Source organism: Ochotona curzoniae, unplaced genomic scaffold, assembly GCF_017591425.1.
Source record: "Ochotona curzoniae isolate NIBS_2020 unplaced genomic scaffold, NIBS_Ocur_1.0 contig_899, whole genome shotgun sequence".
NCBI lineage: Eukaryota > Metazoa > Chordata > Mammalia > Lagomorpha > Ochotonidae > Ochotona > Ochotona curzoniae.
Genome location: NW_024466605.1, coordinates 1693229 through 1720637, shown reverse-complemented (window position 1 = coordinate 1720637; position 27409 = coordinate 1693229). Strand labels below are relative to the sequence as shown.

Genomic DNA, 27409 nt, shown 5'->3' with positions numbered 1-27409 from the left:
TGCTGCAGGCGGAGGCTCTACGTGCTATGCTACAGCATTAGCACCTTCTGCAGCTCCCTGCCCTGCAGTCCATACAGCGTAGCAGCATGTCCATGGTCCCATGTGTGGCTCGGGGCACATTCCCAGAGTGCTGTGCAGCCACAGCCATTGCCCACCTCCAGAACCTGAAGCCCGCCAACCATTACCCCAGTCTCCTCCACCCCTCAGCCCTTACGACCAGTCTTCCTTCCCCCAGCTCTGAAGGCTCTCCGACAGAAGCCTCATGTCTTCACTCCCCTAGCCCTCCTGCCTCTGCCTCCTGCCCAGAGCCAAGACTTCATTGGTTTTGTGGTGGGGGAAAAAAAATCACAGGCGGAAGGTGAGAGTGGACGGAGTGGAGAGGAAGCAGAAGGAAGCGCTGCGATGCAGATTCCACGGCAGTGGCCTGTGGCCTTCGGCAGGACTGGGGACAGTTGCAGCTGGCACTGACCTCCCACAGAGAAGGCCCAGTGCCTACACAGGGGCCAGGTTTCCAGGAAATGGGATGATCCGACTCCAGGCAGCAGGTGGAGACTGAACTCCTTTCTTTGCGGGGATGGAGGTGGAAGCAGCAAAGCTCCAGGTTTTAGGGGCTCCTAGCACCACAGCTCCAGCAGCCACTGTGTAAGTGGCTATGATAGTACCGGGAGGCGGGGGGACTGCTTTTCCTCCCCTCAGGACACCTTCCTGGGCACCTGAAGATACCAGGGCTGGGAAGAGGCAGCCTCCCTCCGTCCCCCAGCTCTCCAAGGAAGCCAGTTAATGAAACAGGGACCGTGGAATGTTCACTCTGTTTCACCAGAGTGAGGCTGAGGAGGCTCCGGGCATTTCCTGTCTGCAGCTGCTGTCACAGTGCAGTTGCAGACCGCAAGGCACAAACCAGCAGGGCCAGCTGGGGCGTGAAGCAGCCACAGGAGCCAGCCCATGGCAACGGCTCTGCACTACGATGGCTCTGCACCGGGACAAGCCCTGTCCCCATCCCTAGGGCAAGGTGCTTCTGTAAGTGTTCCTGCAGGGTGCTTCTGCAGGCGTCCTTCAGGGTGCTATTGCAGGTACTACTGCAGGGTACTTCTGCAAGATGCTTGTGGTTGTACAGGGTGTGTCTATAGCATGTTCTGGCTGCACAGGGTAGCTTCCACACGGTGCTTCCAGTTGCATAGGGTACTTGGCTTAGGCTCCTGTGGAGAGTGTGTGGAACGGAGGGGGGCGGCGGGGGAAGGCTGTAGTGGCTGCATCCTGTCACCCCCCGGGAGGCGACACTATATCCCAACAGCCTGCTAATGGCCCTGGCTCTCCCCTCTCCCCGCAGTGCCGGCATTGTCTTGCAGAGATGGAAGCAGTTCCTGCCGGGCAGGGAGAGGGGGGACGTGCCTTTAGGACCTGCTGGCAACTTGAATCGCGGTGGTGATGGCGGGGGACATGGGCCATGCCCACCCTTACATAAGCAGCATGCTTCCAGGTTGTGTGTTTGTGGACAGAATGTGCACTGCTGACCAGCACGGGAAGTAATTACTCCGTGGAGCGTGGAAAGAGGAACTCTGAGCTTATATAAGAGATATCTGAAGAATCAGGGCAGTTTCCTTCTTCCACAGATGATGCCTACTAATTTTAATCATCATCATCATCATCATCATTGCTGTTCTATTTATAGGGTGGGAGAAATCCATTGCTAGGAGCTCACACGTGCACAGGCGTGCGTGAGCATCTTTGTAGGATGGAAAGCCCAGCTCTCAGACTTGTTCCAGCATTTGCTCGAGCGTCAGACCTCTGCTCTTCATTGTCTTCCCATGTTTCCCCCGTGTGTGTGCATGAGGGCTGGGGACGTAGGAAGAGGCAGAAAACAGGGCCAAGTCCATGTCTGCCCTGAGCTGTCATTGCTGATGTTGACAGCTGCCAATCAGATCATGCACACCAAAGCCTGCGTTAGCGACCACGGAGGAATGACGGGATAGGTGGGCGTAGGAACCCTTGTTCCCAAGAAGGCATGAAAGGCCTGGTTTGGCGTCAGAGAGGGCTGCTGCGGGTGCGGAAGTTGGGGGTCTTCTGGTAAAAGAGAACAGCCCCTGCATGACAAGGTCCAGAGGCAGGGGAAAGAGTGGGGAGTTTAGGGCAAGCCGGACAGGGGAACAAGAGAGCAAGGGGGTCCAGAAGAGGCCCACAGCGAAGACACAATACCCTGCAAAGTGTGTGTGTGTGTGTGTGTGTGTGTGTGTGTGTGTGTGTGTGTGTAAATCCTACAGGCATTGGTTAACAGGCAGAGATCACGGGAGGGGGCAGTAGCATGGTGAGAGCAGCAGGTGTGTCACAGGTGTGTGATGCTGTTGGAGCAGCAGGTGTCACAGGTGTGTAAGGCTGTTGGCCAGGAGCAGCAGATGTCACAGGTGTGTGAGGCTGCTGGCCAGTGGTAGCAGAGATAACCCATGCGGCTGTGCTCAGGTGTCCCGGCCGAGTCTACACTTGGAAGCCGAAGCACCTCGGATGGCCGCCTTGAAGTGACAGGGTCTGAGAGAGGAGCCTCAAACCCACGCGGCCCCTGGGCAGGCAGGGGACCCCCCAAACCTGTGCAGGGAGCTTGCTTTAGGATGGAAGCAGAGGAGGGCCTGCAGGCCTGAGGGACAGAGAGGATGGGAAGATGGGGAAGGAAGCTTGGTCTGGGCCTGGAATGCAGAGGAGAGGCTCAGCCCTCCGGCAGGGATTTGAATGGCACTCAGCGCTCGAGGAAGTCCAGTGCCAGTGCGGGCACCGGGGCAAGAGGCGTGGTGAGCAGGGCTGGGGGCCACCACACGTTGCCTATTCAGTGCCTGCTCTGTGCCAAGAGCTATTCCTGGATTTCAAGGAGACAGGCAAAAAGGCAGCATGTGCTGTTGTGTGAAGCAGATAGACAGGAGCTGAGGAAATGAGGCGTGGGCAGCATCAGACTGAATGAAGACAAGGAGACGCATGCAGGAGAATGCCACCAGGCCTGCTGCAGGTGTGGGCTCAGAGCTGAGAGCTGGCTAGGGGGAGCCTAGTGTGCCCCACCAGTGGACAGTCTTGTGCAAAGGTCCTGGGGTAGCAGTCGGCTGTTCAAAGAACGGCCTTGAGGCACAGAGGGGCAAGCACTGGTTATGGGTTGCCACAGTGGAGCAGCTAGGACCCAATGATCCTATGGCTCTGTCGGACTCAGTGGCTTACAGATAATGCACGGTACTGATACTGTCTTCCAATGTTCCGTTTCTTGAGTGAGTGCTGGTTTGTATACTTATAGCAAATCAATGGGTTCATGCACCTACCAGTTCACCCAGATGGAAGGCAAGCCAGTGCAGTGGTGGTTTTGTCCTCCAGCATCGCAAGAGCTCTTGGGAACAGCAGGGGCAAAAGCCTGAGGGTCCCGCTGGTCCATCTTACTCATAACACTAACCAGCGTGGCTCCTGGGACTTTCCTGGTAGGAGAGGAGGTGCTAGGGTTCCCCCAACCTGTGAGCAGTCTGCAAACCTGCAGTCATGGTGCTGGCCGGCGTATCCCAGATGTCGCTTGGGCCTTGGCTTGCCCGTCTCTCCCTAACCCCAATGCTGCCTGCCCACTGTGTCTTCTCCTCGCAGGAACTGGCACCCCGAGGGGAGGAGACTATCACCTCTCAGTGCCCTGTCTCACGCTCCTGTGGGGCATGTCGCGGGTGCACCCATGCGCACTCAGTCGATGGTTTACCAGCGCATGGGGCTGCTAAGGCTGCTGTGGGCCCTGCTGGAAGGAGACAAAGGATAGCCCTCTCATCTGGGCTCTGTTGAGAGGAGATGTGTCATCTCCAGGATCACACAGAGAGGGTCCCTGCGCCAGGCACAGCCATTTCCACCGCTGGCCCACACTCTGCCATGCCCTACCATCCTAGGGCCACACCCGCCTGTCCCAACGGTTAGGGGATCGGGGTGTGTCAAACATGCGGAGCCCAGGTTGGGGCCATGGCTACTGCCGAGGTGTCTCAGCTGTGGCAGGCGAATGTTGAGCAGGGTGATGACGACGGGGTTGGCCATCTAGAACCTTAGTGCTTCAGGAGATGGTGGCACTCAGTGTTCAGGATGCCGAGATACAGGGGCCACTTGTGAATATCTCACGGGCCTCGTGACCTGAGCGCTGGTGAGATAGGCTTGCGTGCCCACTGTCCATGCCTAACCAGGGATTGGGGCTAGCAGAGAGTAAACCCTGCCATGTCAGAGAACGCAGAGGCTGGCAAAGGAGTCTGGCTTACAGACAGGCGGTTCCCAGCCCCGAGTTCTGCGTGACAGCCATCGCTCCTTCATGCTGGCAGGCTTTCAGTGGGGTTGGAGGTCGTGGGTGCTGGCTGGAGAGGTAGAGTGAGTCCAGGGCCCGCCCTCACATTATTGGTCATCCCGGGTATTGGCTCATGTGCCATGAGTCACAGAACGGCCTGTGGCGGGGGTGGGGGGAGGGGGCAGGAGTTCCCACAGAGACAGTCAGGAGCTGGGAATTTCTGCAAGACCACACCTGCCGAGGCAGTGGGAGAGAAGTGGATGGGGGTGAGGATGGTGGGCCACTGGGCCAGGGAGGGGCTGTCAAGTCCACAGGAGACAGAGCCTGTTACTCCTGTCTGTCACCTGCTTTTCCTTAGCGCTAGGGACAGGCACAGAAACGGGGTGCAACTATGCAGTTTGTTACTCTGCCCTACAGACTCACACACACAGCCTTCTGATACGACGCCTTGGTGATTCTGTGTTTTAAAAAGGTTTATTTGTTTATTTGAAAAGCAGAGTCTCAGAGGGAGAGGGAAGAAAGGGAAAGAGAGAGAGAGAGAGAGAGAATCTTTTGTCTGCTGGCTGCATCGCCTCTGTCTGGTCCAGGCCAAAGCCAGGAGCCTGGAACTCATCCTGGTTTCCCACAGGCAGGGTTGAATTCAAGCGCCTGGGCTGGTCTGATGTTGCCTTCCAAGGCCCCATAGCAGGGAGTTGCATTGGAAGAAGAGCAGCCAGGGTTCGAACCAGCATGGCAGAGGCAGCTAAGCTCACTGCGCCAGCAGAACTGATCCCTGCTTGAAGCCTTCTTAACCCATGCTGGTCTGAGCAGTGACCAGGAAGAGCGGACAGGTGCTTGTGGTCCCCACCTGGACTGGGGCGCTGTGTGCTCCCCAGTTAAACCAGACGACAGTGCCCCCTGGTGGTGGGGGTCCTAGGAAGTTCTTCCTGCTAGACGTAGATGAGAAATGTGTGAACAAAGTGGGCCCTGAAAACTTCCACCTTCTCACTTAGCTCTAAAAGTAAAATTCTCTCTGCGTCTGGGCAGGAAAAGGAAAACAACCGTTGGACGCTTGTTAATTAAAAGGCCCAGCTGGCTGCTTGGAAGATACTGAGGACTTGTCCCATGTCAGAATAATCACGGTGGATAATGAGCAGGGCTGATGGCGGCCTGGTGTCTCTGTTAACCTCAGCATGGAGAGCTTAGCAGTCAGAGCTGGGCAGGGCCAAAGCCAGGAACTCAATCCAGGTTCCTGTGGGGGTGGCAGAGACCCAGCTGCTGGGACCATCAGCACGGCCTTCTAGGGTCAGCATGATCAAGAAGCTGAGGCTGGGAGCAGGAGGGGATTGCTGAATCTGAATCCAGTGTGGGACATGGGTGTCTTCAATGCTGGACCAGACGTCTGCTTCTCATGCTCCTGTCCCCCTGGGGGGCGGAGTAGAGGGCAGTGTGTGCCAGCTGCTCCCCCGCTTCGGGCTGCCTGCCCATGCACAGCTCTCCTCTCTCCCCTTCTGTGGCAGGGAAGGGGGACTTAACCAGCCAGTTCAGCTGCACACAACCTTCTCCTGCCGTGGCAATGGGGACCTCGCTGGGAGGGGCTGGCATCTCGGGGAGACATCCAGAACACCTGTGCCAGCAGGCACAGCTTCCGGAGCTTACTCTATGTGTTGATTGCTGGGAAGGTGCCACGAGCCTCAGGACCAGAGCAGCGCCTCCTGGTGTTGAGAGACCAAGTAAGAAGATAGCTGTGTGTACATGTGTGCGTGCATGTGTGTGTGTGCTGTGTGCATTGTGTGTACACGGGTGCATGCATGTGCATTTGCATAAGTGCCATGTGTGCTCTGTGCCATGTATGGTGTGTGGTTGTATGTGCATGGCTGTCATGTGTTTGCTGTGTGCATGTTGTATATGTATGCCTGATATGCATCTGTGTATATTGTATGTGTCATTTATATGCATGGTTGCCTGTGTGTCTGTATCTGTGTGTTCTCTGTATGTGTGGTATATGAGCATTGATGCTGTGTGTGTGTGTGTGTGTGTGTGCAGTGAGCATTCAGTTCCACATAGTCTGCCCCAGGATCTGTGCTACACCCTAAGTCCGAGTTAGGGAAAACCCAAGGATTCCCAAAGCCAGGTAGGGACAGAGGTGAGGCCTCAGCAGAAGTGTCCGGGCTGCCCCGCGGACGTGAGGAAGGAGCTGGAAGTGGGGAGGAGGCAGGTGAAGCTGCTGCCGCTAACTGCTCCAAATCCTAGGATCCAGTAAGATAATCCAAGAGTGCTCCAAAAAAGTTCATGAAAATGAAACCACTTCCAAAGTGAGCTACTTCAGGTGTAAACATCTTTTTCTTTAGATCAGTGCATGGCTCTGGCTTCAATATCCAAACGCTGCAGTTGAAAGTAGGTAAAGTCAGACCAACTGCCTGGAACCACTGGGGACACCGGTTCTGGCTCCCACTACACGGCCCCTGTCCCTGCAAAGCACGTCTCCAGTCCCCATGGTTTCCTGTAAACTGTTGTGTTGTTTTATTCTTAGGACTGTGGAAAGGGAAGGAAGCCGGGCGACTGGGCCGAGCCTGAGGCACAGAAGCCCCTCCCTCCCCCTTATGGAGCAACCCAATGTTTTGTGGACCTCACTCCCCCTCCACCTTTGAGTTTGTCAAGGAACGCCAGCATCTCCGATGGGGTCCTCCTTGTCATTCATGGAGATCTTAGCTGCCACACCTGATGGCTGCAGCCCATCCTCTCATTGACCTGAGCCGGGACCTCCCCGGGGGCCCAGGGCTGCAGCTAGGTTCCCAGAGCCCAGGTGGGGTGGGGGCACTGCTTTAGGTGCTGCAACAGCCAACGGGCAGGTGGGAGGAGGTGCACTTGCAGCAGCTCCCAGAGCTTGAAAAGGATGCCAGTGTTTTTCCTTCCCGTGAGTGTCTAGTGAAGGATGAGTCTTAGCGCAACCTGGGCAGGAGAGCTAAATTTAGCAGGCAGTAAAGTGAAGGGGGGCATGGGCTCAGGGCAGGGCTTGGACCTGGCTCCCAGTGTGCAGGATCCTGGTTCCCTGCCCCTGGGTGAGCGGCGGGGCTGCCACGAGGCAGGTGCTGTAAGGAGTCAAGCGGCAGGTGCTCTGACTTGCTCTCTGACTCCCAGATCCTGTATTTTTAGCACCACATGTTCTCAGGGGAGCTGTAAGCTACCTGGGTCTGTAAAGAGCCTGCAGCTGGCCGTGCACAGCCAGGAGGCTCCCTGTCTCCAGAGCCCAACAGGGACTGAAGGCTAGACTCTTCCTCCAGGAATGATAGGTCAAGGTCACCACTCAGGGTCCTTAGAGATAGGTCAGGTGGAGGTGGTCATCTCTTCATAGTATCTCAGAATTGAGTCCACCTTTGTCTCCTCCACCCAACACACCACTTCCCCCCATCACCATCTTTTATGCAGTTTTTTTTAAGATTTATTTTCATTGGAAAGGCAGATTTACAGAGAGAAGGAGACAAGGAGAGAAAGTTCTTCTGTCTGCTGGTATACTCCCCGAGTGGCCACAACAGCTTGAGCTGAGCCGATCCGAAGCCACGAGCCAGGAGCTTCCTCCAAGATCTCCCATGTGGGTGCAGGATTTCAGGGCTTTGGGCCATCCTCTCCTGCTTTCCCAGGCTGCAAACAGGGAGCTGGAAAAGAAATGGAGCAGCTGAGACATGAACCAGCTCCCGAAGTGAGTGCGAGGTGAGGATTAAGCCACTGAGCCATAGCTCCAAGCTCTTTTATGCTTTTTTCTTTCTTTAAAAAAAATTATTTGAAAAGAGTCAGAGAGAGAGAGAAGGAGGGAGGGAGAGACGTAAAGCAAAAGAGATCTTCCGTCCTTTGACTCACTCCCCCAATAGTCCCAATAGCCGGAGTTGGGCTGGTCTCAAGCCAGGATCCCGGATCTAATTTTCTTCTGCATCTCCACATAGGTGCAGGGCCCCAAACTCATGGGACACCTTCCATTGCTTTCTTGGGTACATTAACAGGGAGATGGATCAGAAGTGAAACAGCTGGGACTTGAACTAGTGCCCATTTGGGATTCCAGCCTCAAGTGGCAGCTTTACCCATTCTGCCACCGCACTGGCCTTACGCATCTTTAATGTTTCAAGACTAGAGAGAAGTTGTGGCAATGGTACACAGACCCCTGCACACCCAGCCCTCTCGCACTGCGTCCACACGAGCTCTTCCCCAACTCTCACCTGTCTCTCCATCTGTCAAGGGAGGGGACTCCGAAGTGTTCACCAAAAAATGGAATTAAAAAACAGAAATGAGAAACCTTGTTCAAGACACTTTTGTAGATCAAGGAGACCAGTTGTTTGGTCTGTCCCTGAAGAACGGAAGGTCCTATGACTTAAGCATTATTAACCAAAGGAGAATGAGTGCTTGTTAAAGATTAGGGAAACGGACAGCCAAGTCAGGGGCCTCATGATTTCCTGTAGAAAATAGGGTGGAGTTGTGGCTGTTCAAAGGGGAACCAGCAGTAGCTGGTGGAGCTCTGTCATGGAGGAGGACCACTCCTTGGTGTGACTGTCCCCAGAGGTTCTCTTCCTTTCTTCCCTAGAGAGCTAATAGGTGAAAGCTGCCTCTGTGACCTCTGCTCTGACCAGTCACCTCCTGCCTTGACCAGACCCCATTCACCTCTTGGTAGCCACCACTTTGATTGTGCTTTGTCGGTGGGATTGTACTGGGGAAGCTGTGGGTCACCTCCCAACGCTGTTGTTGAAAGAGATGGCCACTCCAGGCCCCAGTCCCACCTTGTTGGCAATCTTCATTGGCAGCCCTGCTCTGATCTGGAGCCACTTGGGAATGACAGCCATCTGATGGCTGAGTCAGAATTGTGCAGCTGGCTGCAGGAGGATGGCAGGATGGTGTGTGTATGCATATGCGCTCACTTTTGCTGTCACTTTCCAGTCCTCTGCTGGGAAGGCATGGAGCAGATCCACTCCCTCCCTTGCTAGCTGGTGCGGACTTTCTGTCCATGGAGGCCTTCCCAGTCAATGTCAGTTTGTCCCTCCTTAAAGCAAGTTATCCATTTGCATACCGTTGATATGTGCATGGTGGGCGGTGGGGGGGGGCAAGATAAAGTATTGGTATCTGAGCACACAAAATTGAAAGCATGTAATGTTTCGTAATATGCACTTGCGTAAATTTTTAGAGACCTCTTGCTTAGAAATCCCCGTTACCCCTGAACATCATGGGGTTATTCCACCCCGAACGCCAGCCAGCCAGACACCAAGGAACACAGCCCTCTGATCCTCAGACTGCCCTGTCATCTTACTAACTGACCAGTACTGCCCTCCTATCCCCTCTCCTTTCTCACTGTGTCTTCCTCCTTCCTCTTCCGCTGCCACCTCCCCACACCACCAAGCCCAAGTGAGTCCGTGTGTCCCTTCCATCATTTTCTTTTTCTCTTTCTTCAGGAGTTACCCCAAGAAGAGGGAGGGTACTTCAGAAAATGAATGGAAATGGAATTAAAATATATGTTTATCTTTGATACAAAATTTCTAAGTCATCCATGTGTGGGTTTTTTTCCCTTTTCCTAAAAAAAAAAAAATGATTTCTTTATTGGTCTTTGAAAGGCAGTAACAGAGAGAGGGTGAGACGGAGAAAGCTCTTCCATCCACTGGCCCTGGAGCGCCACAATGACGAAGGCTATGCGAAGCTGAAGCCAGGAGCCAGGAGCTTCATCCAGATCTCCCATGTGGACGCAGGGGCCCAAGATCTGGAGCTAACTTCTGCTGCCTGCCCAGGCCATTAGTAGGGAGCTGGATCAGAAGTGGACCAGTAGGACTCAACAGACACCCCAAGAGGGATGCCAGCATTGCAGGTGGCAGCTTAACCCTCTGCACAACAATGCCAGTCCCTGTTTTTTTTTTTTAATATTTTCCCTCATTCTCTAGATCATCTATTCACTTTTTGATTTTTTTAAAAAATATTTATTTCATTTGCATTACAAAGTCAGATAAACAGAGAGGTGGAGAGACAGAGAGGAAGATCCTCCATCCGATGATTCACTCCCCAAGTGAGCGCAATGGTCGGTGCTGTGCTGATCCAAAGCCAGGAGCCAGGAGCCAGGAACTTCTAGGTCTCCCACACGGGTACAGGGTCCCAAGGCCCTGGGTCGTCCTCGACTGCTTTCCCAGGCCACAGGTAGGGAGCTGGATGGGAAGTGGAGCTGCCGGGATCAGAACCAGTGCCATATGGGATCCTGGCGTGTTGAAGGTGAGGACTTTAGCTGCTAGGCCACGTCGCCAGGCCCAGCTCCTGTTTTTATATTTAAAAATAAGTAATTTGTTTGTATTTATTTAAAAGAGAAATAGATATAAACATATTTTCTCTCTTGGTCCACTACCCAATTGCCTGCAACAGCTGGGATGGACCAGGCTGAAACTAGGAGATAAGAGCTCATGCTGGCTCTCCTGCTAGTCAGGCAGGGACTGTACTACTTGAGTGCTAACTGCTGCCCCACAGGGTCTGCCTCCGCGGGAAGCTGGAGTTAAGAAGCAAAACCACGGGGCCCGGCGCGTTGGCGCAAGTGGTTAAGGTCCTCGCCTTCACGCCCGGGATCCCATATGGGCGCCGGTTCTAATCCCGGCAGCCCCGCTTCCCTTCCAGCTCCCTGCCTGTGGCCTGGGAAAGCAGTCGAGGACGGCCCAAAGCTTTGGGAACCTGCACCCGCGTGGGAGACCCGGAAGAGGCTCCTGGCTTCGGATCGGCATAGTATCGGCCCGTTGCGCTCACTTGGGGAGTGAATCATCGGACGGAAGATCTTCCTCTCTGTCTCTCCTCTCTGTATATCCACCTTTCCAATGAAAAAAATAATAAAAATAAATCTTTAAAAAAAAAAAAAAAAGAAGCAAAACCAGGTCTCTAGCCCAGTCACCTTGTGGTGGAGGGTAGCTGTCCCAGCAGGGATTCAGGCACCCTGGGGTGGAGGGAGGTGTCCCAGCAGGGATGAGGCACCCTGGGGTGAAGGGAGCTGTCCCAGCAGGGACTCAGCTGCTTTGCCAACATAGTTGGTTCATCGTGGTACATTGTGCTAACCCACTGCCTGTGATGCCAGAATCCCAAGGCAAAAAGCTCATTTGAGTCCCAGCTGCTGCACCTTTGACCCACATGGGGAAGACCTAGAGGGAGTTCCAGGCCTTGCCCCGTCCCAGCCTTTGCAGTCATTTGGGGAGTTAACCAGTAGATAGAAGATCTAGCTCCCCTTCTTCCTCTCCCTCTTTCCCTCTCTCTGTTACGCTGTCTTTCAAATAAATAAAATAAATCTTTACAAAATATTCATATTTCATGAACTTTTTTTTAAAGGCCCCTGGGCTGCATGGCTTTCAAAAACTTTCCAGGAACTTGTTGAGGTCCTCCCACACATAGCATGTGGTTGTCTCTTCTGCCTCCCTCAGGCCTGAGTCCTGCCCCTAGCCATTGCCTCTGCCTTGTGCCATGACCTCTGCCCTGTTGTACAGGTGGCACCTCAGCACGTCTAACTAGTGTGTCCTGTGCCCAGGATTGGGCACCGCCTTGTAGACAGGAAAACCACAGTTCCCACCTGGGAACTCCAGCTGGGATCCCCGGGCACTCAGCGTCTGACACACACGTGCCTACTGCGGAATCACTCATCTTTGTCTTTGTGGTTGGTCGATATTTTGTTGGGGGAGCAAGGTGCTCAGAGGGAATGCAGACTGCATTCCTCCTCTGGCTTCCAGCTTCCCCAGAGGTTAATGTGTCTTCCTCCTTGTTGATTTTTCTTTTCATTGTTGATTTGTACCTGCTTGACTCAGACTTCTTTCCCATGCAGTGGGTTCAACGCCCTGCCCCTCAGGAATCCGTAAAGGTAGTGATGGGTAGGCCCCCTTTCAGCAACCTGGCTTCTTTGTTTTTACCATGGCTCCATTGTTCTTTATGTTATTTCTTGAGTTTCCAACACAAGTTACCCCTGGGACCAGCCATTTCTCCAGAAACCCTTAGTTCTTGTTTTTTGGTTTTTTTTTAAGATTTATTTATTTTTGTTGGAAAAGCAGATTTATTGAGAGAAGGAGAAACAGAATGATCTTCCACTCACTGATTCACTCCTCATATGGCCTCAACAGCTGAAGCTGAGCTGACCTGAAGCCAGGAGCCAGGAGATTCTTCCAGGTCTCCAACGTGCATACAGAGTGTCAAGGACTTGGGCCATCCTCTGCTGCTCTCCCAGGTCACATCAGGAAGCTGGATGGCAATTGGAGCAGCCAGGACATAAACCAGCACCCATTGGATGCTAGTACTTGGAGGTGGAGGATTAGCCAGTTGAGCCAATGCACTGGCCCTCCTGGTCCCTGTAAGTGGAGAAATTTAGGCACTTGGGTCCGGCGGCGTGGCCTAACGGCTAAAGTCCTCGCCTTAGGCGCGCCTGGATCCCATATGGGCGCCAGTTCTGGTCCCAGCAGCTCCACTTCCCATCCAGCTCCCTACTTGTAGCCTGGGAAAACAGTCAAGGATGGCCCAGAGCTTTGGGGCCCTGCACCCATGTGGGAGACCTGGAAGAAGTTCCTGGCTCTTGGCTTTGGATCGGCATAGCCGATCAGCCGTTGCGGTCACTTGGGGAGTGAATCATCGGACAGAAGATCTTCCTCTCTGTCTCTCCACCTCTCTGTATATCTGACTTTCCAATAAATTAATAAATCTTTAAAAAAAAAGAAATTTAGACACTGAAATCTGGTTTTTGATGTACCCATTGCTATTCATTGTTGTATGTCTGTGTATTTATGTGCACACACGGAGAGTGCATTCTATGTCTAGCTATGACAATCTCCAAAAAGCTCTTGGAGGGGAATAAAGCTCATGTGACATGGGAGAGTTAAGCTACCACCTGTGGTGCTGGGATCCATATGGACACCAGTGCCTGCCCTGGCTGCCCCACTTCCCGCCCAGCTCTCTGCTACGTGTGCCTGCAAAAGCAGCAGAAGATGGCCCAAGTGCTTGGGCCCCTGACGCCAACATGGGAAACCCCAGGTGAAGCTTTTAGCTTCAGGCTAGACCATTTGGGGAGATCTGTTTGTAACTCCAACTTTCAAATAAATCTTTCTTTTTTATGAAGTTTTTTTTTTTTTTTTTTTTTTTAGAAAGGCGGATATACAGAGAGGAGAGACAGAGAGGAAGATCTTCCGTCCGATGATTCACTCCCCAAGTGAGCGCAACGGGTCGATACTATGCCGATCCGAAGCCAGGAGCCTCTTCCGGGTCTCCCACGCGGGTGCAGGTTCCCAAAGCTTTGGGCCGTCCTCGACTGCTTTCCCAGGCCACAGGCAGGGAGCTGGAAGGGAAGCGGGGCTGCCGGGATTAGAACCGGCGCCCATATGGGATCCCGGGCGTGCAAGGCGAGGACCTTTAACCACTTGCGCCACCGCGCGGGGCCCTCTTTTTTTTTTTTTTTTTAAAGGCTTATTGAAAACAAAACTAGAATGCAAACTTTACTTTGATGTTAGAACGTTCGAAATCCATGCAAATGAGGTGTCTGGGAAGTTCTAGGGGGGAAAATGTGATCTGGACAAAATATGACTCAGCCTCCGAAATCTCCAGCACCAGAGTCACCTTGCCTTTGTTGCATTTTCCACGTGACCTTCTTGTGGTCCCCAGGGTTAAATGAGGTCACCTGAGTCCCCGGAGAAGAGTGTGTGGCCCCAGGAAAGGCACAGGCATCTTGAAGGGGCAGCTGGGTAAGGGGTGGGCATGGCTTGGGCTGCCTGGCCTGGTTGCCAGGACCAGGGCTGAGGGCAGAGGCAGGTGTCCTCCACGGGGTGGTCTTGCCCTTTGCAGAAACAGAGGGGCACAGAGCCACCCTTCTGGTATATGTGCACCAGATTCATATATTGGGAGATCAATTCCTGTACACGGGGTAATCAGAGCCACCAAATAGCAGGACGGTTGGTCAAGATCAAGTGTCTGGAACTTTTGACGGGCAGGACCACAACATACTCCAAATGTAATCGCTCAGGCCAAATGGGACATATGTGCCTAACCCAGCTGCTGTCTACCTCCCTCCCACCCCGACCCCCAGACACACTTTCTCAGAGGCCCAGGAGAAGCTCCAGGTGGATGTGCTGGGCAGGAAGGCTTTTTCTAAGACTTCTCTATTTATTGAAAGTCAAAGAGACAAGCTAAAGGGCAATCTTCCATCTTCTGGTTTGCTCACCAGATAGCCGCAGTGGCCAGAGTTGAGCCACTCCAGGCACTTTCTGCATGGTCTTGTATGTCTTTTTGTGTGCTTGTGTTTGCCTGCAGGGTGCTGGTGACACTCACCCCTGGCACACACTGGGGCCAAAGCGTGTTGCAGGACACCCTGTGACCAAGAATGGGAGGCTGCCCATGAGTCAAGCAGCTGGCAGAACTTCAAGACCACAGCAGAGGCCACGAGCAGCACGTGCTAACGCTAAGCTTCTTAGGTGACCAAAAAAGAGAAAGGAGGCCCTGACACAGTGGCTAAAGTCCTTGTCTTGCGTGCCTGGGATCCCATATAGGCACTGGTTCATGTCTTGGTGGGCACACTTTTGCATCTAGCTCCCTGCTTGCGGCCTAGGAAAACAGTAGAGGACAGCCCAGAGCCTTGGGACCCTGCACCCGCGTGGGAGACCCAGGTTCTTGGCTTTGGATCGGCTCAGACCGGCTGTTGCAGCCACTTGAGGAGTAAATCAGTGGAAGGGAAATATTCTTCTCTGTCTCTCCTCCTCTCTGTATATCTGACTTTCCAATTAAAAAAAAAAATCTTAAAAGAGAAAGATTGTTTCATCATTGATAAGAAAGAAAGAAAGAAAGAAAGAAAGAAAGAAAGAAAGAAAGAAAAAAAGAAAGAAAGAAAGAAAGAAAGAAAGAAAGAAAGAAAGAAAGAAAGAAAAGAAAGAAAGACAGACACAAGAGTGCCTTGGGGACACTGTTGTGGCACCCCATGTGAAGGATCTGCCTGTAGTGCCAACATTCCACATGGCTGCCACTTCATGTCCCAGCTGCTCCACTTCCAATCCAGCACCTTGCTAATGTGCCCAAGGAGGGAGAGCAGTGAAAAATGGCCCAGCTCCTTGGATCCCTGACAGCTGGACAGCTCCAGACTCAGTTTCCTCTGGAGTGCATAGCTTCCACCTCCCTATCCCTCCCCGCAAAGTTGAGCCGCGATCAGCACAGCAAGCAAGCGTCCATGGGTCAGCATGAGGCCACGGCAGCCACTCCCGTGGCTAGCAGTCATGGTGTTTGTTATCTGCTCTCAATCTCAGTACGGGAGCTTGAGGAGGAGCCTGTAGCACAGCTCGGGCCCCATCATCTGTGCCCCACAGCCTGTGCCCCAAGCAGGGGGCAAAGCTGCAAGTGCAGATCATGGGGCACCTGCTCTCCCCAACACCCTGGGACACACTCCCGAGGAATCTGTGGCTTGCAAACTGAGCTGGAAGGCATTACTTCCTTTCTACCACACCCCCGCCCCTGTTCTTCTGAATGGCCTGGGATTTAGTTCCTCACCCCAGGCTGTCCCACTTCCAAGCCCTCCCTGGCTCTCTATGATCAAAACTGGCTCAACCCTATCCTTCATCTGATTAGCTCATCCATACCCACCTTTCCTTGGAAAACTGCAAGCTGCTTGGAGTTGACTCACCAGCTGCAAGTGGAAGGAATTTCACGGTGATTTCTCAGGCTTTTGCAGGGGCAAGTAGTTCATGCATGTGCCCTCTCCCGTCACCACTGCCTGTCCTAACCAGCACACACCCTGGCCAGGCTCTGGGGTGCAGGGTGGGCCTGCTCTAAATAGGGGTGTTCTGGGGTGCAGGGTGGGCCTGCTCTAAAGAGGTCCAGCTTGCACCTATTCTCCTTTCTCTGACCCCCCCAAGGTTTTACCTAATATGCAAGGGGCGGGGTTCTCAAGGAAGTTCGAGGAAAATTGAGCATTGTGGAAATATTATGCAGGGACCTCTTGGGGGGGGTGCACCAAACAAGCTTATCTTGTCATTGCAATTCCCAGAAACTTTTTCTTGAAAAGTTTTATTTGCTTTGCTTGAAAGGCAGAGTTGCAGAGGGAAGAAGAGACAAAGAGGTCTTCCATCTCTTGGTTCACTCCCCAAATGGCCACAATGAGCGTGATGGGCCAGGCAAAAGCCAGGAGCCAGGAGCTTCATCCAGCTGTCACACCTGGGTGGCTGAGGTCCACTATACTTGGGCCGTCTTTCACTGCTTTCCCAGATGCACCAGCAGAGACCTGGGTCAGAAGTAAAGGAGCCAGGGCTTGAACTGGTGCCCATACAGGGCATCAGCACCTTCAGGAGTATTTTGAAGTCCCCTTGTAGGTGCCCTGTCCACACACCTTCCACCCTGTCCTCCTTATTTCCGGGCGGCTTTCCCCCAACTGGCCAAGGCAAGGCCACCTGACTGTAAACAAGTCAAGGCACAGCAGTTGCATCTGTAGTTTGATGGGCATCTCTTGAGAACACAGAAGAAATCAGAATTTCCAGAACCAGGTGGGGATGGGGGGGGGGGGATAGCCTGCAAAGATATTAGGGGATAGAAAAACCAGAGGGTCCTCCTCTTATTGGTGGGGATGGTCTCTGTTAGCCAGGGGAAGGAGGGGAACACGATGGAAGGCAGAGGCCGCTGGCCACTCAGCTGGCCCCTTAAGAGCTGGGTCCCTATGCAGAGCTGACACACCTTCTGCCAGTTGGCGGCAATGTCCTTGCACTCCCTTGCATTATGAGAAGTGTCAGTGGCTTAAAGCATTTTCTGGAAGTTCTCGGGGCCTCTCACAGTATGGCTGGGGCATCTAGGATGTGAGAGAGGATGGAGGCCCAACTGGGTGTGGTCACAGAGGACTCTGCTTTCATGAGCATGGAATATGTGTTTGCATTCCTGAAACTCAAGGGCTGATCTTCCATGGCCGCCTCTAAGTCAGTAGGACAGCACAACAAGGGCTGGTCTTCCATGGCTGCCTCTGAGCTGTGGGACAGCAGAGCAAGGGCTGGTCTTCCGTGGCTACCTCTGAGCCGGTGGGACAGCAGAGCAAGGGCTGGTCTTCCGTGGCCACCTCTGAGCTGGCGGGACAGCAGAACAAGGGCTGGTCTTCCGTGGCCACCTCTGAGCTGGCGGGACAGCAGAACAAGGGCTGGTCTTCTGTGGCCGCCTCTGAGCTGGCGGGACAGCAGAACAAGGGCTGGTCTTCTGTGGCCGCCTCTGAGCTGGCGGGACAGCAGAGGAGCTAACAGTGCCGCATGACACTGCTGTGAGGGGGCATGGTGACACAGTGGTGTTGACGTGTGACCTTGTTTCAGTGTATGTCATCTTACTACCATGTGCAAGGGGGGGATCCATCTCCACCCAAGTTCACAAGCTGTGACTGCTTTGCTTTTCCTGTTCTTTGCTGTGAAAATTCACCAGAGGGTGGAAGCTATATGCCATTTAAAATTCATTTACTTATTTATTTGAGAGAGAGACCTGTCTGCCCTTATTCTCCAGAGCTGGGCCAAGCTGAGGCCAAAAACACCCTCACTCCAGCTCTTCCATGCGGGTGGCAGGGAACCAAGCATGTGGGTGGCAAGGACGCCACCACCTTGACCATCACTGCCTCCCAGGGTCTACATTGGCAGGAAGCTGGAAAAGCTGGAGGTAGAAATTGAACCCATGACCTTAGAAGTAGAATGAGGTGTCTTGGCTGCTAGGCTAAATACCTGTTCCTGTATTGTTTTCATTGAGTGGGAAGTCAGAGGCCTCCCAGCTCAGAATGTCTGGGCTGTTCGTGGGTGCGGAAGCACTTCCCCTCCCTGCCAGCCTGACACCTGCTGCTCCATGGGTCTCCTTCATGCACCCCTCCTCCTGCCACACCTCGTAGGGAGCTTTCTCTCCCACTCACTGTCCCTGTGTCTCACTCTCCACAGAATGGGCTCAACGGCCTGCACCTGGCTTCCAAAGAAGGCCATGTGAAGATGGTAGTCGAGTTGCTGCACAAAGAGATCATTCTGGAGACGACGACCAAGGTAGGCTGCGGGCCCTCGCAGCTCGTCCCGGGTCCCCCGTGAGAGAAAAACCACACCTGGCCTTCCAGCCACCACCTCCTAGTTCATTGAGAAAATAGGGGGAAAAAAGACTGCTTTTCCAGAAAGTTTCATGAGCCTGTGGTGTCTTCTCATCTCAGGATTACAGTCTACAACCATGGCTCCCTGCGTCTGTGGCAGCAGGCTCTGGTTGGATCCTATGGCCAGGGCCACAGCTGCCAGGAGGACTTGGGTTTCCCAGCTGTAGAATGGATGCAGTGACAGCACTGGGGTGCTGAGGCAGAAGGCGCATGTGCCAGGGGGTCTTCTGTCCAGTGGTCCCCAAGACCACCAGAGGGTGAGGCAACAGTGCCCCTCTGCAGTAGAAACACTGGAGACAGACTGGCGGTGAGGGATGTCCGTTTATTTAAGAGAAGTCACAAGCATACATAGGGTAGGAAAGGGGGAGCCGGCAGAAGGTGGTCCTGACAGTACTTACATCACACAACAGCATTGTGACTGGCTAACAGATACGTCTATCTCTCTGGACCCTCCAATGAAGTTCAAGGTCAGAAAGCATAGGAAGTTATGTCTCAGGGCAGACTGGTTACCTGCTGGAAAACAGGATGAATGTAACATGTGACTTCCTAGAGTTGTTTACCTAGGAAGTCCTAGCACAGTTCATTAAAGAGGCAGAGAAGAGAGAGGGGAATGCAGCCCATCGCTCTTGCTGCCTGCCCAGGGAACAGGCCATGTTGGGGTCTCAGTTAGCCTGGACTCCTGTCAGGGGATCCCCTGGGGACGTGGTGTGCCGTGTGCCTATGGCCTCCCACATGAGCTAAGCAGACAGAGATCCAGGGACAATCTCCCACAGGGAGGGACCTGCAGGTTGAAGCTGCAGAAGATAGGAGCACAGGTGCAAACACACACCACACACATCTCATCCACATGCCTCATGTTATTACATCTGCTGTGGAGTATGAGAGAGACATCACACTGGACCCAAGAGCAGGATGTTAGAAGGAGTCTATTTCCCAAGCTTGGTGCCAGCGGCTCCCGTTACACTCCAGGAGCCACTATGCCAAGCCACTTAAGTCGGGCTTTTAAGCTCTCATCCTCCAATCAGATTGAGAGCCATACAGCACAAACAAGGTTTCAGGCAGGAAGGGAGTTACCAGAGCCCAAAGTTTTCCTATAGTTAACTAACCTAACATAGCACAACAGGAGGCGGGAGGGGCCAGGTGCACTGAGTGATTTCCACATTGTCAGTTGTTCTGAATGGTATGGAAGGCAGGAGGGGCAGGGTGCACTTTCCCACCTTCAGTTAACTTGAATGGTGCGAGAGGAGGGAGAAAGGGCAGGGTGCAGAAACTCCATTTCCATGACTTGTCCACTGTGAATTAACCTGACAGGTGGTGTGTGCCATCAGTGGTGGGGCCCCATTACACATCGTGCCAAATTCCCAAACACTGCAGTGAGAACACACATGTGTTTGTGTACTGTAAAGTAAGTTTCGTGTCTTGTCTTACACTTTAAGCAGGGTGCAGCTGGCATTTAGGAATGAAAGTAAACCAAAAGCACCAGCTCCCATATTGATTCTAGTATCAGTCCGTGATTTTTTTTTTTTTACTTTTTAAACAAAAGATTTGCATATTTATTCAAAAGAGAGTGAAGAAGAAACACAGAGAGGTCCTCTTTCCCTGGTTCATTTTCTCAAACACCCTCAGCAGCTGGTGCTAGCTTAGTCTGGAGCTGGGACCCCAGAACTCCATCCAAGCCTGCAGGGACTCAAGCACCTGGGCCATCCTCCTCTGCTTTCCCCAGGTGCACCAGCAGGAAGCTGAATCAGAAGCAGAGCAGCCAGGATGCCAAGCAGTGCTCTGATATGGGATGCCAGGGTCACAGGGGGCATCCCAGGCCGCTGCGCTCCAGGGATGGCCCTGGGTTCCGAGTCTTGCTTTCTCATCTCTCGAGTTTCCCAGCCCCCTGTTCTCCATTTGTGACTTGCTCCACCTGGTCTCACACACAGTTTCCATTTCAGTCCCAAACAACAGACCTTTCGTTTTTTAAAAAAGATTTACTTATTTTAAAAGGCAGAATTACAGAGAGGAAAGGCAAGAGAGACGGAGATCTTCCATTGCTGATTCGTTCTCCCAGATAACCACAGTGGGCAGAGCCGAACCAGGCTGAAACCAGGAATTCCAAGTGTAATGCTCAAGTGCTTTTGATAGTTCTGAGATGCTGTTGGTTTTGTTGCCTCAAGATTGAGGAAATTCCTCCGATGTCCATTGACTGACATAGTCCACCTCAGAATCTCCATTTGTCCAGATACTTGCTGTCGTAGATTGGCCAGGAGAGTTGTCCAATGTGTTCTGCCCTCCATCCTCTACCATGGTACTAGACGTCCTCTGAGGCCTCAATGAGCTGTCACGTCTCCCATGTGTAGCTGGAAATGCTCTCCACTGCCCCAGCTTCAGCAACTGAGGAGGTCAAGTTCTGACATGTGCCCTCCACAGTCAGGCCACAGAACTTGTGATTTTTCCCATGATTGGAGTTTTGAGTCCAGCGGCCTAGTTGGGAGGGTCCCCAACAAAACTCTGCCTGAGGTGACCCCAGACCTGGCTCCTGTGTGTGCCAGCCAGTGCGGGATCTGGCTCATTCCATCATCCACTTCAGTCTACAGCCACAGTGGTGGATTCCATTGCCCAGTCAATTCTGTCCTCAGCCCATCACATACACAAACCAACAGATACTACAGTCCAACCCAACCCAACCCTGCCCACCACACACTCAAACCTCACACACACCAGTGGGAACTGCAGCCCAGTTAGAGTGACCTCCAATGGCTCCCACCACATCTGCCCCCAGCCCTGATTCCTGTGAATGCCAGTATATGCAACAGACTAATCCAATCTATCCTGCATCCCATTTGGCTCTTGTATACGTCAATGAGTGCTGCAGCCTAGTTCAGCCCGACTTACCCCGCTATCCAGCCCAACATATACCAGCAGGTGCCTTGTGCTACCACCTGTCCATCCAGGCCCACCCCCAGCTCTGGTTGTCCATGCCCACTGGTGGCAGCTGCAGCCCTTCAGAGGTGTGCCCACTATTTCTCTACTGGGGCTGCTCCCAGCCCCGGATTTTGCACTTTCCAGGTGGTACTGTGGTCCAGCCTGATAGGACTTGCCCCAAGCCCTGGCACTTACTGGCTGATGCTGTGACAAAGCCCAACTAGCCTGCACTTACTCTGGCTCATGTATGTCTAGCCTGGCTCTCCCCCTAACCCAACTCACATGCAGGCCAGTGGCTTTGTAGCCCTACCCAGCCTGATCTGCCCCAAGTTCCAGTTCTCCCAGCGGGAGCAGAGGTCCAACAGGGGAGTTCTCACTAACCCCCCACCAGGCTCATCTTCCCCCACCCCAGGGTCTTGCATGTGTGAGAGGGTGCCATGGCCCAGTCTGGTATGGCCTGCCTCACCTTGGCATTCGCAGGCAGGTATTAAAGCCAGGTTTAGCCCAACCTGTCCCCAGCCTAGTCAATCTACCCAGTCCTGGCCCTAATATGAACTGGCTGGTGTTGTGGCCCAGTCCAACATGTCCTGTACCCTGTCCTGGTTCTCGCATCTGCCAGTGGGTGCTATGATCTGGCCCAGACCAGGATGCCCCCAGACCTGACCAACATGTATGCCATGGGGTATTGTAACCTGAGCTGGCCTGGGCTGCTCCTGGCCTTGGTTTTTGAGCTCACCAATGAGAACTGCATCCTTATAGACTTCGGCAAGCTCCTCTATCAGGTCACCACCCAGTCATAGGTTTCACGCACACTGGTGGGTGCTTGGCCAAGGCTGACTTGATCTGCCTCTGTCCTGGCAAGCAGCAACCTTGCCCAACTGACCCACACCCATTCCAGCTCTTATCATTGGGTACTACAGCCCAGCTCTGCCTGGTCTACCCCCAGACCCAGTTCTCACATGGCTCAGTGGGTGCCGAGACTTAACCCAGTCTGTCCTATACCCACCCTGGCTCTTGCAAGCAGCAGTGAGTTCTGGAGCCTAGCCCAGTCTGACACACCCCAGTCCATATCCGTGCCAAGGGACATTGACGTCATGTCCAGCCCAGTTCACTGCCCCCATTCTGGCTCTAGCGCTCACTAGCGGGAATCACAACCCAGCAGGGAAGTCCCCTTAGCTCCCCGACTAGGCCTGTTTCCAGCCACAAATCTTACACGTGCTGGTGGTTGCTCAGACCCAACTTGGCATAGCCCATTCCCTGTCTTGACTATTGCCATTAGATTCTGCAGGCTGACATGGTCCAGCCTGCCCCCAGGCCCAACTGTCACTGATGGATGCTACCACCTAGCCATGTGCAATCTGCCCCCATCCCTGCCCTCATGCATTCAGACGAATACAAAAATCTCACCCAGCATGGTCCACACCCTGTCCTGACTCCAACGCATGTCAGTGTGTGCTATAACTTGGCCTGGACTTACCTGGTTTGTCCCCCAAGACAGCCCCCACATGTGCCAACAAGTGGAGCAGCCCTGCCTGGTCTGGCCTACACCCAGCCCTGACTCTCCTGTTCATCAGCGGTAGCTACAGCCCACCAGGGAAGTTCCCCAAGTTCCTCTACCAGGCCCCCTCCCAGACCCAGATCTCATGCATGTCAGTGGATGTTAAGGCCGTGCTCGGCAGTCCACTCTCCAATCTCGCCTTTGTGAGTGCTGGTGGATGCTGTGTTCCTGCCTGCCCCCATACCCAATTCTTGGGTACTCTTGCAGATGCTACAACTTGGATCAAACCAGCCTATTCTTAACCCCAGTTTCCATAAGAGTCAGTGAGTTCTGTGGTCATGCTTAGCTCGGCCTTCACCACCCCTAGCTTGTGCAAACCAACAGGTATTGCAGCCCCCTCAGGGGTAAGCCTGCATTCCTCACAGAATCTGTCCCCAGACACAGTTCTCTCGCTCAGTGATGGTTAGTGTCATGGCCCAGCCTAACATGACCCACCCCTTGCCCCGACACTCACTCATAGGTACTGTGGCCCAGTGCTGCCAGGCAATGCCCCAGCCCTTTCATGTGTGCCAGTGGTCTGTGAGCGATGCCACCTTCTCAGCCCAGTTCTCCCACATGGGCAGGTGTCCTGGTGACCCAGACATAGCCTCCAGCCTCCTGCCTCCAAGCCTCCTCGTCTCAGCCCCTTCAGTTACCTTCAGTTACAGTGGGCTGGTCCATGGAAGTCCCCCAGAAGTCATTCTTCATCTGCAATGTGCTTCCTCAGTGTTCCCACACATCCCCCTAAGCCCTTCCGAGACAATTCACAGGCACCACATTCGTGGCCACAGTGGTCCATAGGCCTAGGGGTCCCGGCTTTGTGTACCTCCCCAGTTCTCCAAACAGTTGTGGAAGAAACTGTTTGTATTGTGAGCCAACATTCCCACACCGTGCCTGCTTGTAGCACTGCCCGGATGTGGTGCCTGCCACCTGCTGGCTCTGTGGCACCATAGCGGGCCACCACTCCCAGCTTCCTGCCTTTGGGTCATTACATTGCAAGTGAATGCTTTTGATGTGTCTTTTTATTATTATTATTATTCATGGGTGTTTTCTTAGCCAGCCAGCATGGCTGCAGGTTGCCACATGGAGTTAGCAGAGGGGGAGGTGACATGGAGGCCATGGTTTAAAGGGAAGGCAGAGAGACTTGGGATTTGCAGTGAATCTTCCAAGTATGAGAGCTATTTGGAAAATGTGTGGGGGATCCCCAAACCTACCTGTCCAGGTGGCTAAGCTGTGCTGAGAAAGAGTGTCTGCATAAGCCAGTGTGTTCTCTCCTGCGTGCTTCATGGAACACAGACGACATCCCTGTCTTGGTGGGAAGTCTATCTGTTCCCCCTCCCCACTTGTATTTTCTCAGCCGGTGTCCACGCAGCCTGCCTTCTGTGAGTCCCTGGAAATGGAGACATTCCTTCATTTGTGGATCAAAAGGCAGACATTAGCTTCCTGCCAAGTTCCCTCACAGTGGGGGCAGACAGCACTCGCCCACTCCATGCTAGTTCCTGTATGCTCTGTGTGTGTGTGTGTGTACCTGCACATGTGTGTGTGCACCGCCCAGGGAACCCCATAGCTCTTTTGCAGGGTCCTCCTCGCCCCCATATCAGGCATGGTGACGCATGTGGCCTATGGGGGTGTGGCCACGATATGCTACCTCCTGAACAAGGTGACAGGAACACATCACAGGGAGCTCCGAGTGCCAGCTCTCCCCCACACACATTCACCTGGCACGGCAGGTGCCTTGGACTCGAGCGAGTGCCGGGTCATTTAAGGACTCAGGACAAGAGGAATCCTCACCGGCTCAGCACGGTGTAGTGGCTCTCCCGTGTGGTCTCTGTCCTCTGTCGTTTGAGTGGCTGCTCAGCTCAGACACACAGGACCTGCTGGTAACTGCCTTTCTCCTACTCACCTGACCCACAGAAGCTCCCGTGGGACCTGTGTCCCTGGCCCGCCCAGCATACACACCCACTGCAGGGAGGCCAGTGGGCTAGAAACGGGCAGTGTTGACGGTCCTGCATGTACAGCATCCCAAGAAAGTGTGCATCGAGCCTTGGTCTCCGTTATTGGTCCTTACTTCTAGTGGAGCCTTTTCTTAAAACACAAACGGAAAAGAGTTATGTCGTTTATGTCTGAAAGGCAGAGTTACACAGAGATTCTCTATTCACTGATCCACTCCCCAAATGACCTCAAACGCCAGAGCTGACCAGTCCAGAGCCAGGATCCTGGAGCTTTATCTGAGCCTCCCAAAAGGGGGCAGGGACCCAAACACTTGGGTCATCTTCCTCTGCTTTCCTGGGTGCATTCGCAGGGGGCTGGGCCCTGAACCAGCACTCACATGAGATGCCAGCATCACAGGTGTTGGCTTAACACACTATACCACCACACCAGCCCCTGCCAAGTTTAAAACTACCTCACTGCCTTCCAGTGCTCAATCTCTGACGTTTCTCTGCTCTCTTATTTGGTGAGCCCTTGCTGGCGGTATCTCTGATGTTGATATTGCACACAGTCTTTGTGTTCTCCATTGCCAGATGGTGTTCTGTGTGTTTTCCCTCTGTTGTGTTCACACTTTCCTTTTCTGGCTGGTGTCCGGTTCACCCTCTGACTCCGTCATTGCCTTGGTGCGCTTTGGGTGCGGGCTGAGTGCGGGGGACGTGTAGGCTCCAGGCTATGGGAGGGCTCCCTCCTGGCTTTGCACAGTTAGGGCCTAGAGGAGTCGGAAGTGCACAGCTGCCTGGCTTACCTGGGGACCCTTGCAGAGGTTTGCCCACAGCACATTCAGTGTGGTCAGCTGTGGGTCATTACACAGCTGCTTCAGGCCGTGCGATGGCTCACACACACATACACACACACACACACACACACACACGTGCCTCCAGCCCTCTGAGCCATAAAGAAGATCCCCTGAACGCACACACTTTTATTTTTGTTTGAATATTTATTTATATGAAAGGCACAATTTCAGAGAGAGGGAGAAACAGGAAGAGATCTTGTATCTATGGATTCACTCTGGAAATGGTTGCATTGGCCAAGGCTGAGCCAGGCAGAAGCCAGGAGCCGGGAGCTTTTTCTGGGTCTCCCACGTGAGTGCAGAGTCCCAAGGACTTGGGCCATCCTCCACTGCTTTCCCAAGGTGCATCAGCAAGGAGCTGGCTGGGAAGCAGAACAGCTGGAACTTGGACTCTGTAGCTCCACGAGCTCCTGGTGCCCAAAGCCTTTTTGATGGCTGAGTGAGCCACCTGCTATCTCCTTCTTCCCACATGTGTTTCAGAAAGGGAACACGGCCCTGCACATCGCTGCCCTGGCGGGTCAGGACGAGGTGGTCCGGGAGCTCGTCAACTATGGCGCCAACGTCAACGCACAGTCGCAGGTAACGGGCAGCCCGATCATCTTCACTCACTGTGCAGTCACCATATGGGCAGCCCTGTCGTCTTCACTGGCTGCGCAGTCACCATACTGGTTGCTGTATCTGCCCCGAGCTCGGGAGGGTGTGCCGGCCACTGTGCCAATGCACCTGCTGAGACCCCCTGTGGGTTTGCTGACATCGTGTCTGCAGAACAAGCATGGGGCACCCGGCCCTCTCCCTGCATAGACTGCATGTTCTAAGTGTGATGCAGTGGCGTGATTGCAAGCCCCATGGGCATGGGGTGGATGAGCCAAAGCCTGGACTTTGTTTGGGTTTACTTAGGGAGAGAAAGTGTGTGTGTGTGTGTGTGTGTGTGTGTGGGTGTGGGTGTGTGTGCGTGCGCGCGCCTGGGACAGTGAGGAAGAGGCATCATGGTATGGTGTGAGGACAGAGTGGACACCATGGAAAGCGGCCCCCTCCCCTTGGCCCATCCCTCTGGCCAGGCCAGCATGCCATGACGAGAAGTTTCCCTAGTGCCTGGGGCTGGGTGAAGCCAGGACAGGGAGGGGTGGGGTGGTAGGGGACAGATTCCGGCCCAAGCTCATCTCCGCCTCTCAAGAATTCCCTTCCTTGTCCACAGAAAGGCTTCACCCCCCTCTACATGGCCGCTCAAGAGAACCACTTGGAAGTGGTGAAGTTCCTGCTGGATAACGGAGCTAACCAGAATGTGGCCACAGAAGTAAGGAACCACCTGGGGGAAGGGTCTTGCGGGCTGTGCTCGAGGAATGAACCATTCGATGACTGGGGGAGTGAGGCGAGGGGCTCCCAAGGACCAGCCACAGCAAGCTGAGAAGTCATTGCAGAAAGGAGGGCTTCTGGGAGGCGGTGGCTGCAGGGGAGGACTGCAGAGGGCAGGAACTGGCGGGAAGTGCTTGGTGAGCTGGGCTTCCCCTCCCTTCACCAGGACGGCTTCACCCCGCTGGCCGTGGCGCTGCAGCAGGGCCACGAGAACGTGGTGGCCCACCTCATCAACTACGGCACCAAAGGCAAGGTGCGCCTGCCTGCCCTGCACATCGCTGCCCGGAACGACGACACCCGCACGGCCGCGGTGCTGCTGCAGAACGACCCCAACCCCGACGTGCTCTCCAAGGTGCCGGGGCCCAGAGGGGCGGGGTCCGGAGAGGGAGGGGCGGAGCTCGGAGACGGGAGGAGAGGTCGCTGGCGCAGGGTGTCTAGGCAGGCGCCAGAGAGCGAGCCTTGGAGTGGTCTTCTGTGCCCATTGAAGTCCCA

General features: G+C 53.9%; 1 protein-coding gene across 2 annotated transcripts in view; it reads left to right on the top strand.

The window, feature by feature from the left end:
- ANK1 (ankyrin 1) overlaps positions 1-27409 on the top strand; it is a 165275-nt gene that overhangs the window by 91874 nt on the left and 45992 nt on the right. For both annotated transcript variants that reach the window (XM_040994165.1, XM_040994166.1), the window contains exons 3-6: positions 18139-18237; positions 26045-26143; positions 26760-26858; positions 27084-27269. In XM_040994165.1, the coding sequence (XP_040850099.1) occupies positions 18139-18237; positions 26045-26143; positions 26760-26858; positions 27084-27269 (483 nt within the window). The remainder of the gene's footprint in view (positions 1-18138; positions 18238-26044; positions 26144-26759; positions 26859-27083; positions 27270-27409) is intronic.